Source organism: Tuber melanosporum (assembly GCF_000151645.1).
Source record: "Tuber melanosporum whole genome shotgun sequence assembly, scaffold_75, strain Mel28".
Taxonomy (NCBI): Eukaryota; Fungi; Ascomycota; class Pezizomycetes; order Pezizales; family Tuberaceae; genus Tuber; species Tuber melanosporum.
In genome coordinates this window covers 117,062-129,247 of record NW_003299123.1, presented here as the reverse complement: position 1 = coordinate 129,247, position 12,186 = coordinate 117,062, and the positions used below count along the sequence as shown (strand labels likewise).

At 47.4% G+C, this 12,186-nt stretch overlaps 2 protein-coding genes; both read left to right on the top strand.

Annotated features, from left to right (window-relative positions):
• The first annotated feature begins 161 nt into the window (after positions 1-161).
• Positions 162-2,044, top strand: GSTUM_00010780001 (uncharacterized protein). XM_002841513.2 has 4 exons: positions 162-543; positions 611-1,045; positions 1,121-1,240; positions 1,293-2,044. Exons 1-4 carry the CDS (start codon positions 440-442, stop codon positions 1,720-1,722), a joined length of 1,089 nt encoding a protein of 362 aa, XP_002841559.1. The 5' UTR covers positions 162-439; the 3' UTR covers positions 1,723-2,044.
• A 3-nt stretch (positions 2,045-2,047) lies between these two features.
• Positions 2,048-2,242, top strand: GSTUM_00010779001 (uncharacterized protein; the record flags this gene model as incomplete). Its single annotated transcript, XM_002841512.1, has 1 exon — positions 2,048-2,242. One exon carries the CDS (start codon positions 2,048-2,050, stop codon positions 2,240-2,242), a length of 195 nt encoding a protein of 64 aa, XP_002841558.1.
• Between the last annotated feature and the right edge of the window lie 9,944 nt (positions 2,243-12,186).

Genomic DNA, 12,186 nt, shown 5'->3' with positions numbered 1-12,186 from the left:
TGATATCCGCTAATCCTCAACTTGCTTTTTTCCTCCTCAGGCAAAACTTTTTTACTGGAGTGTTCCTCTACTCGTACCCATACTGGATAATAGGTCTTTCTGCCCCCCCGGTCTCTTTTTCGTGCCACTGTAGTTGCTCTTTCCTGTTCTCCCTATTTGGGCCAGAAGGAAGCCCCTTAATCCTCCAACCCTCCTTTTCTCCTCCCTCCAATTCTAAACGTCAGAATTTGAACAAACCCCAGGCGGGCCCACCCACAAGCGAACTCTCGTTTTCCCTCTAACCTAACCAACTCTTTCGCTCTTGGTTCTTGCCCTCCGCTCCCGAACATCTTTGTCGCCGTGAACCTTTTTCTTCCCAGGATCCGACCTACGAGTTCAAAGCTCACCGGATAATTTTCCCTAATCTTTATCTGAGGGTCGCTCCTCCCTCCCCACCACGATGGATTATGCACACGAAAAATACAACTGGCTTTCGAACCATCTTCCATTCAAGACAGCCGGCAAGAAGATTTTAATCATCGGTACCGCGTCTGTTTTCGCCTTGTGAGTTCTTTCCTCGTCTTTTCGGTCGGTCGTTATTTGCTTTAGATCTAACGGATAACTTTTCCAGATGGTTTCTATTCCTTTTCGGTCCGTCTGCAGCAAAGACCGTCTCAAGCATTAATCTTCCGAGCTCGGCGAATAGTGCTTCGCCTGACCTTCTTCCAAACGTTACATGCAACCCTGAGCCGGTAGCGGAGATCCAGAAGCCCCATGAAGAACCTCCTGCCCCCAAGTTCAACGAATCCAAGGTCGCTTTGCTTATCGAGGATCGCCCCGTCGCTCACGTTGCTCCCCTCCTTCTTCACATGATCTCCGTCGTACCAGAGGATTGGAAATTCCAGTTTGTCGGTTCTGAGGCTTCTATACAGTTCTTAAACAAGTCTTTAGGCGTGCAGCGACAGGAGGCCAGGGGAAAGCTCGAGATGGTCGTTCTTCCTAAAACCTGGTCCGTCAAGGGACAAGAGCCGCTGTCTAGGACTATGACCGACATCGAATTCTGGAAGTGGGTTGGTGGGAAATCTAGTTGGGATTGGACTGACCCCTACATTGATCAAATGGTCACAGGCCCCGATGGAAGGGAGACCAAACGTACTCAAGTCGAATGGGTTTTGGTTTTCCAAACGGACAGTATCATGTGTGCAAACAGCGGCGTTTCGCTTAACTCCTGGCTCGACTACGATTACGTTGGAGCTCCTTGGTAAGCTCAGCCCAACCCATCTCGCAAGCCGCAGTTGCTGACATTAGTACAGGGGACCTGGTGATGGTCTCGGTGGTAACGGTGGACTCTCGCTCCGTCGTGTCAGCCGTATGATCCAAGTTCTTGAAAACGACCACCGCCCTGAAAACGACGGTGCCCTCGAGGATCTTTGGCTGGTTCAACGTCTTCAGCTCCTTCCGGGTGCCAAGATGGCCAACGGTACGACCGAACAGAGGTTTTCTGTAGAGCAAGTCTGGCATGACGAGCCCATGGGTTATCATCTTGGATGGAGTGGAGCACGTCTACCTGAAGGAGTCTGGGATGACAAGGAAAAGCGAGACAAAATCTGGAACTGGTGCCCGGAAATTAAGCTGATCCTCAACATGAGGTTAGAAAGGGAGGGATGTCCTGATGGACAACCGTCAAAGTTAAAAGCAAGAGCCGCCGAGGAAGACTGGACGAGACGGTTGAAGACGTTCTAATGGGTATTGGGGATAAAAATTTTCTTGCCACATACTTTTCTAGGGAGTTTATGATTTTACGTTTGAATTTTTCTTTTTTTCTCTTTGATTCATAAGGAATGGGGTCCTTTTTCACTTTTTTCACCCTTCCACCTTCTGTTTTGGCTTTGATGGATTAGGAGATTCGCTCAGCGAACTTTCCGAAGGCCGCTGGCGGTGACACTGCATCACTTGTCATTTCTTCGTGGCTTTTCTTGCTCGAACCAAAACAATATTTGAGCAATGGTGTGGGCGTAGGGGTTAATGATAGAAACATACCGGTAATTGATGCTTGTTTTAAGTGCGTATGCTATACTGGATAGTTGCTCGTTCTACTGTGGCTGAGGGCGAGTTGCGATGTTTATTATATCCCATCATGATTAAGAACTTTTTGTGTTTGCCTTACGTTGGCCTCGGGTCCCATAATCGTATGCCGTTTCACATTCCACTGTTCTCACATTTATCCAAGTATCGGGGAAAGGGGTGTAAAACTTATCACTAGAGTACTACCATTAGTGTCCTTTGGAAGGCACCCTCTGAACTCGTTGTGCAAAGGCTCTACCGATACCGTACTGATATCACGATCATTTGTCACTCCATCCTAGCTTTCCTCAGCAGTCATTGTGCCTACCGGTAAGCTACGGTACAGTACTCAAGGCAGTAACCCCATCTACTGCTAGAGTTTCTCAATCTTCCAAGCCACGATTATATAGTTCTTGGACATGAGTCATCGTTAGTCGGGTAAAGTTACCCCAACTAAATCCTCACTGATTCTAGAACCCCAATAAATTTACCAATTATTACCGAAATATAGCCGTAAGTAGCCAGTAACCTAGGGGTTTAATTTATCTTTAGCTGCAATTAATTGTGAATTGGCCATTCCATGAGCAAGAGAGGCACAAGTTGTCTAAATATTTTTGCCAAGCCTCGAAAATTGTATGATATGGGGGACCTATGGAAAAGGTATGATACTCATTTTGAAAATTGCCACCTCCATAGCCTGACCAACAACAATGCAAGGCACATCTAATCCCGCCAACATTGAGGTATTGGGAAGTCCATATCAAGGCCTGAAACTAATATAGAATTAATTGAAGTTGACATGGCGTTGTTGTATTGTTGCAAAAATGGCCACTTTTGGTGTGAAAAGGGCAAGTGACGAGCACTTTTGTCATGGCTTTGTACTGTACTGTGCCATACAAGTACAGAACCGCATACGCTTCGGTGATTGCTCAAGGGACAGGACCCGGCTCCCGCGGGAGGACTTGTTCCGCCACACCACCAACGTTCACAATATGTGTCCAAACCGCGGATTCAAATTTAGGAACAATTCCACATCCTCAGCTTCCCGAAAATCAACACTTGGTTCCGGACCAACCGGTTCACATGAACTCAGTCACTCTTCCTCGCTGGATCACTCCCCAACACCGCAAATCCTAATGTCGGGAATATAATACGATAATTTACCCAAGCGGTGCTGCTGCCAAACTTTTTGATCGAGCGATTACCGAGGACCAAGAGGGGTCCCCGTACCGCCGGATTCGCCTCCTACTCCCGACTACGAATAACACTGAGGGGCTAACACCTGATCACTTACCCAGTTGAACTCGCCCGAGCGGATGTGTGGAAATAGGCACTCTTCGAATAGGTTTCGGAAAATGTCAAGAATTCTCCGGGGAAGGCACGAATGGGCGGGATAGGCTATGGCGCAAACGCCTGCGACGAGTTTATACGCAGAGGTGTAGGAAGTAGATGATTGCTGCGGGCACGCTGGCACGTTGGCTCTCATGGTGAGATGACTGATCCACCCGAAAAAGCTGCTCCTGTCTGATCACCAGTCCGACGGGGAATTAGTGAATGTGCATATATACGTGTCCCTTGTAGCGAGCGCTGATATACCCAATTACTAGGAACAATATACTACTCGATAGTTTTCGTGATGAGTGACCTCATAGACTTCGACAAAATTGAAGCCTGGTAGCTTACGGTCGACTCACACTTTATTGTGCCCCCGGACCTGATAGTGGATGTGGGCCCCACTTACCAAAGCACGTCTAAGGAGGGCATTGGTTTTATCACCGACGACGCTTTAGTGACTACACAGAGTGAATTTGGCGGCTGGTTGGGCTGTCGCATATCGCAGAAGATGGTGTAATTGAAAGATTGCGATCAGTATTCCGTAGTCTAATATATGAGTCTCCCTCATGTAGAAAGGCAGAAATATGTGACTTGTTTCTTAGGCCCCCAAGTTTACCTCTGCGGGATAGGTCGAATGAAGGTTTCTACACATACGGCTTAGAGTTTCTACGAAACCTCAGTTCTAGATTAAGGTAGTAGAACTTTTTATATATACGGGCTTGATTAAAGGATGCTGGATACTGATGTTGGGGCCCTCTCCTCCGTTCAAACAGATGATATATTAGCTAGACATTTTGGCTCTAGTCTAGGCCCGAGTATTGCAAAAAATTTATATCTGCTTTCTCCTTTCATCACTTCGTCATAAAGAAAGCAGTTCGCAGCAATCCATGGTAAGTTGTGCCTCAACTCTTGATTGCGGAACCACGTTCCACTTAAGAATCCCTTGTAGCACCCTCCTTTCATCCAGGATCACCCTACACCATCGAAAAGACCCCTTCTCTGGCACGCTTGGCATATTCCTCCAAACTAGAGACCTCGTGCCACTAGCTCCACCGCAACCTATCCAAATCCCGGGCGCCAACATACCAATTATGGGGGACAAATGGTCCTATCAAGTTGACACCAAAAAGCGATTTGACAAAATTGGTTGCAGTGTCGAAGTGACGGCGGATGGCCAAAATGCAATCGATATGATCCGCAGAGCAATACCGGCAGACACTGACCCCCACAAACCCGCAAATGCCTCCATCAGACGGGCTCGAAACGATAGCTGCCATTCGCGTAGCTTATGGTCCGCTACTGGACGTGTGCAAAGGTGTTCCCATTGTGGCAGTAATAGCCACCGAGGTGTCTGGGGTCTGATGTCGCGCAAAAAAGGGGGCAGGGATGGTTGATTTCACGCTAAAAGCCGTGGATCACGACAAATTGAAAGGTTTAATAGAGGGATCCCTCACAGTGGTATTGACTGGAGGCGGAGTATCTGGGGTCACGCTTTTGCCAGGCGGGGATCGGGGAACTGCGCCGAAAAAGTGCTGTCAATGAACGGACGAGTGATCTCTTATGATGATTTTGCTCTACTCCTCTCAGTCCATCCCCGCCCGTAATCTACGATAAGGTACAGTACGAACGAATTGGAAAAAGGATAAAAACGAGGAATAGATGAACTATAAATGCAGTGAAAGTAAATATGGTGGAAAGGAAAATGATATATTTCAGTCCACGCTTAAGTTTTGTCTGGTTTCTTTTTGAGCGATTGCGGTTGTAATGAAGGGGGTTTTGGTGCTGTCGTTGTTCATTCTTCATCGCCGTAATAGCCCTCGTCCATTTCTGCATCCATGTCCATATCCATATCCATATCGGCGTCGATATCAGCATCAGCATCGGTGTCTGTTTCGGCATGGGCATCGGTGTCAATATCAGCAGCAGCATCAGCATCCGCCCCAGCGTTCTCATATTCGAGTGTTACACCGGACCCGTTTGCATCAGCATCGGCATCAGTATCAGCGTCGGTATCAGCATCAATATCCGCCGCGACATCGGCAGTCGTATCCGCACTCTCATACATCAAACCGACACCGGCTCCATTGCCGCCGTCAACTCCGCCATACCCTCCGCCATCCCCAAACTCACCCCCACCATACCCCTGCATGCCAAAGTCCACCATTTGTGGAACTGGATTAGGCAATGGTGCATCCAGGTTCAGCGCTATCAAATCACTCGTTAACTTTTTATACCACTGGGCGGAAAGGGCGGAAAGACACCTACTAGGCAAGTATAGCAAACTCGCAAGCGCCGGGATCAAAAGTTCTGGTCCCATTATATCAAACTTTTTTCCGAAAATAAGAAATATATATATATATATAGAAGATCTACTTCTTTTTTGTATATATAAAGGAGACCACCGAGGGATACCCGAAATAAGCAGAGAGAGGTGCAGCTTTGTTCTGAGGGGGGATGAAAAACTATCGGTAATCGCGGGTGAGCGGGGGAGGGTGGAAAAAAGTCGGGGTGGCGGCGCGGCCGGCGCTTTACTACAACAAAATGAAATGAAAAAAGACTACCACAAAGGAAACTTCAAGTCCCTTCCCTCCTGTGTGAGTGGAGGAGTGAGTGGATTGGAGAGTGGTGTATGGATGGGTAGATAGATACAGAATGGGAGGGGCAAGATTCTTGGGAGATGTTGGGAAATTGGCTTCATATATTGTTAGTAGATGGCTGCATACCGGATTGTTTGGCCGGATTCGGATGCTCGAGGGAAGGAAGGCTCCGCTATAGTTGGCTTTTCTTTCGTTTGGAGAGGGCCTTTTTTGTGCACACCGGGAGTGTGATAGAAGGTGGGGAATGCACCAAGCTACATTCAACCATCACCACCGAGATTTGGGAGGGGTTTTTTTTGTCAGTAGGATTGCCGGACATGCCCAGCTTGCCCGCCTGTCATTAGCTAGGCTCCGGCACTTCTAGTACAGTTATCAACGCGCCATATCCGATCTCAGTCTAAAGTAGTAGTAGTCAATATCACCACCATCACCTCATCTAGCACTGCTCCACACAGACCGGGCATCCTCTACGAGTATAGCTTGGGTGTGCCCGGGGGGTGCGTGTAAGTCGTATCCTCTGGACGGTTGAGGGGGTCTGGTAAAAGTTCTCTCATGCATTAGCGCATAGGACTAAACCTTTAATAGCTAGTAGCAACATACCTCTCAACGTCACATATCGGTGGAGGCTTTTTCTATGTGATCGGTAAACACTACTTGAAAATTGCAACTTCGAACAGCCCGGAGAATCCAATAACAATGTCCTCAAAGCATGCTCGAAAGTCCTCACAATCCAATTGTCAACAACAATCAAAACGAACGAAGTCCGAACAGGATTTCCCAAACTCTAGTACTTCCAATGCACATACTTTTATTGCTCCTCCAGAAACCTTCCAGCCATTAGAATTCATTGAAAGCGAGCCAGAATTACTTGTCTCAGAGGATATTGACCTAACTCCAATTGCATTTTTTGAATTGTTTTGGAATCGTCACATTCTGAGTCAAGTAGTTGGTGGGACAAATGCTTATGCGAATCATAAGAGACAAGAGAAAAGAGGATCTGGATGGTCACACCCAGTGACCAGTATGGAGTTATGCAAGTTTCTAGGTCTGATGATTATGATGGGAGTTGTACGTTTATCCAGTAGAAGTCAATATTGGAAACGAGGTGTTTGGCAAGGAAGACTTGCTTTGAGTTTTCGTCAGTATAGCCAAATCAAATACTATATTCATATATTAATACCTGATCAACCACGTGGTGTCTTGCATGCCAATTCTGACCTACTATGATGGAGAAAGCTCGAACCACTTCATAGTCATTTGAGGGCAAAAAGTCAGGAATATTTCCAACCCGGAACACATCTTTCTATTGATGAGATGATGGTTCAATTTGCAGGACGTTGTCATGAATGTGGCTTGGCATGGAAAAGGTTTTCACATGACTCATGATTATGAGTCATAGGTATGTTATTGTTTCACGCATATGACTTATTTAGGTCATATGACTTATTATGTTATAATTTGTTATGTTTCGCACATGACTCAATTATGAGTCAGGAGATGTGCACCTAGCAAGTATGCCTTGCGAGTGTGCCTTGCAGGTATGCCTTGCGGGTATGCCTTGCGCATATGATTTATGTTTTGTACATGACCTCGTTATGAGGTCATGGGTTTCACACATATGACTCAGTCGGGTCATATGATTTGTTTATTGTGTTATGATTGGTTTATGAGTTTTTGCACATGGCCTTACTATGAGATCATGGGTTTTGAGTGTGTGACCACTTTGGTCATATGACTAGTTTGTTATGATTTGGTTTCGCACATGTGACCACTTTGGGTCACATGACTACAGGCAGGAAGAACACTATATAAGGTGGCCGATGTGGCCAAGGAGGATAGGTTCTTCACGCTTTGTTCTAAGTACTTTTCCTCATCCTTGCTGTCGCTTCGTCCCAAGCGATTCTTTCGCACCCATGATAGGTCCCGATGCCTCGGATTCTGGGGGAGATATCTGAGTTTACTCAGTAGTTTCTGGAGTTCTTGGTGTTGAGGTTTGTTAGGCATTGCGTGGCGGATTACTTGTTTGCTTCTCGTTTCGTTACCTGCTGGTTATATCACAATACTGGCACTTTGAGCTATTCATCACGGTCGCTTACGAGCCTCTTTCGGTGAAATGTCTTCGGCTTCCTGTCTATCGTCTACTCACAGGTTTTGTATTCATTTAGGGGGATTGAACTTTGTGTTTGGGGGGATCACCCGTGTCGTTCTTTGGGCCAGCTCATATTCTTGTTGGGTTTTCATGGAGTCCTTAGTTTTCACGATACAAAATGCCTATGGGTTGGCTTGATGACCGTCCCGTGTCCTCAACTCATTGTACCAGCCACATCACTCCTCAGGTGGCAGGGCAGTACCTGCCCAGCCCCTCCTTGTTACATTATGTTTCTACGGTCGGAATCCTACGATGTTGTTTATCACCATTCCCTTGTAGTTTTTATCATTGTGGCATTTACGGTAGTTTAGTCAGGTGTCTCCTCCTCGCCTCAGTGGGGATGGCTTTGACCCTGAAAACTCTTATCCCTTGTTGTGGTTATTGTTGCTACCTGGGGTGGTGTAGGACGATTGGCTACCAGACACTTGCGTTGTCTGTGTGATTGGGTGGTTCAGTTGTGGATTACGGTTGGCGGCTTCACCCATTACAAGTGGGGCCTACCTTCTATTTGTCTGCTCCTGTTTGTTTGCCTTCCCCCTTCATGTCGCGTCAGTTGGGGGTGCCTCTTACCAGTTGTTCAGTCTGTGCTTATTGCTGGACCTGTGGGGCTGGCATTGGCTGGTTCTGCTGACACTTTCCCGGCTTGGTTGGACTTCGGTTCGACAAGGTTGGATGGTGTGGCTGGTGCCGATGCCTTCGAGTGTTGGTGCTGCCTCCTTTGTAGCTCCCAGCTGAGGCTGGTAGGCCTCCTCGGCTACAAGGTACTAGGGGTTGGAGCTCTGTTGAGTGGCCAAGACCAGTGGCTGCTTGATGGGGCTAGGTATATGCTGTCCTGTGGCTATCAGATGGATGATCTGTCTGAGGAGCTGAGGGGGCTGGATGGGCTCTGTGGTATCTGGTGTGTGGGGCTTGGAAGGGGCTGATTGGGGGGGGAGAGGCACCTGCGAGCACCGGTCGGGCCTGCATCAGGTTAGGCGAGGTCTAATTAAGTGTTTCCAGTCTGGCTTGAGCTGTTGGGTGAAGCTGCTGAGTGCTGTAAAGCTCCCCAATGGACCGGCTAGCTGATGGCCACCTGTGCAGATAGTGGGTTGCGACCACCTGGTTGGACTTGTTTGGCTCTTGCGTGCTGGATTTTGTGGGGCTTGTTTGGTTTCTTTGTTTTAGCTACAGGGTTGACAGGAGGAGGCATGGCACCACAGGTGAGAGATAGGCCCCACTGATCTTTTTTGGTCTGTTACTACCTCTATGAATTTCCTTTGTTTATAGTATTTTGTTTGAGGGACAGGCAGCAGGTACAGGTCCTTCTCACCGGTACGCTCCTCAGAGGCAACTGGCAAAGTGGGTTCATAGGGTTGACGGCCTAGCATGTGGGTGCGAGAGGTTGACATGTTGATTGCCTCCTCCCTACCATTGTGTCGCCTGTAGGTTTAGTTTGTGTATTTTGTTTGGTTTTCTACTGTGGTGGAGGTATCGCAGGACGGTATTTAGACCGGGTGGTAGTGATTTTATGATTGTTGGACGAGGAACCTGGTCGGGTCGGTCTTTTGCTCAGTTTCGGCTATGCTTAGTGCTGGTTGGCCTCATACTAGAGGGGCTACAGACTTGGACTGGGGTGGGCACTGGGTTGTTCGATGGTCTTGTAATTAGTTTCCGTGTGGGCATGACTCGGAGATGGCAGGTACGTGGCTGTAGACTTAGTTAGCTTAGGATTAGTGGTATACCGGTTAGCGGTATCCCTGTGCCAATGGGGGCTGGTCATATATCAGTATTGGTGGTACGAGTTTAAATAAAATTAGATTGACTTCTAAGTACTTTTCCTACTTCTTACACTCTGTGTTGGAAGTGAGCATAACCAATACTTTACCTTATTTCGCTCGCGATAAATACTTCATCTACTGTTACTTGTTTGTATTTTTTGTTTTGGACGGTCGGTTAGAAGTTAGTTGTTCTCGCTTAGAAGGCACTTCAGTGTAAGATATCCGTAGCTTGGTCCCAGTAATCACTGAGTGTAGTTTGGGCGAGGATGGTGTCTTCAACAGCCTCCTCTTGCATGGATTCTCCCTCCCCTTCGAGGATGTTATCCCCGGCTCGATTCGACTTCAACTCCTCCTCACTTGAGACAGCCCGTGCAGCCTTGTCTCTTACGCCTACTATTGAGGCCGACCGTGGCCTTATCCCCACAACTACACGGTCATACGTTGCACCCAAAGGGAACTTTAATTTCCTACAGTTTCACCACTGTCATGGGTGTCAGAATGCAGTGAATCCACACTTTGATGATTTGGTTTGGCAAACAGTCGCTGATGTGACCGTTGCCATGATGAAAGAAGTGGAGGTTTTGGTGAGGGGTTTCCTAATTGGGAGAGGCTGTTCAGCCACGTGTGGCTTGATGAAAGACACTACCACAGGACTCTTCGTTCAGTTCAACTCTGATCATGGCTCGGAATACTCTCCAGTACAGGCACCCTCCCCACCCAAAGACTCTCAGCCCATCGTCCCTGAATCCTCCATACTACTGGCCAAGAGTGACTCGGCTGCAGCTATGGTTGAGGCAAGTTCATGGTCTGCTACCTCCCCCCTCGCTAGGGCCGTCCAAAGTAAGATGCCCAGTTTCCTCTGACAGGCCCCTGCATGCAAGGCTGAATCGTCTACTCTATCCTTTATTGTCAGGATGTCTTCTGGAGAAATGGCTCTTTATGAGACCCCAAAGTTCAGATTAGATGACCCTGAGGATAAAGATTACACCCTCCCGACTACTGGAACAAGGCACTGTACGCAGTCGGCGTCTCCCGCTAAACGATCTGCTGCCCCTGTTCTGGGACCAAAGTTTTTGAGGGCCATCAATGTCCATAAAGGTCGGAAAAAGCAGATCGTTCCTGCCCTCCCTGGCCTGCCCCTTGACGTACATCACAGGCGCCTGGCCGTTCTCCTATATGTGAGTCTCCCGTCGACTATTGAGGCTACACTACCCCCCTCCATCTCCACTGGTAACTGACGATGTCTTGTCTACCTCAGAGGTACTGGCTTGGGACACTCCCATGGATTTGGAAGAAGGACATAACTCCCAAGTGACTGGACTGGGCGACAGCATCCACGCTCCCTCTTGGGCAATGGAATCATCACTACTGAACTTTGATGGAGAGTGGACCTGTAACATGTTCGCAAGGTGCTAATCACGTTATCGGTGAAGGATACAATAGTTGGCAGGTGGCCTGCTCTTCCGGAGAGGAGGCGAGAGTTGAGAACTAAAGGAGGCTTCGAGGATGTACTGAGGAACAAAGAAGTAACCGTTCAACCAAGTATATTGAAATACTGTCTGTCGAAGTCTGCCTTTTCTATCATAGAAACAGGCGGTCTTTAAATACACAAATCTGTTCATGTCTGGCATGAACGAAACTAATCAAAGGTATTAATCGATACACTTTGGTAAAACTCCTTAAGTATCAAAGCGATACTTAAAACAAAACATAAAACAAAACCAAGTATCAAACGATACTTAAAATAAACCAAGTATCAAAGCGATACTTAAAACAAAACATAAAACAAAACCAAGTATCAAACGATACTTAAAACAAAACATAAAACAAAACCAAGTATCAAACGATACTTAAAACAAATCAAGTATCAAAGCGATACTTAAAACAAAACATAAAACAAAACCAATAACTGAGTACCCATACCGGTTACAGGACCTCACTGGAAGTACAGCTATTGAACTCCAGGGAAGCTTCACACGACGCCCAGATACCATTGGAAGTTCATCTTCCTGATACCCAGCCCAAGGAGGCCAATGCCACTGTGGCTCAGGTGGACTCAATTATGACAGGAGTATAAGAGATAGTTTATGCAGGTAGGACTCCCTCTCCAGAGCCCCACTCAGGTAGTATAATTGGATCCATGTTGGAAGGACTGGAGGACATCCACTCTGGTAACACCCAGCTCCTCCTCTCCTCAGAATCCGGGTCGATTGAGGACGACATGGTACATGATGTCTGTGCTTGGATGAACAATGGCTCCGCATTTGGTCATAAAGGACCAGAGGGTGGAGTGAATTACTGGAGC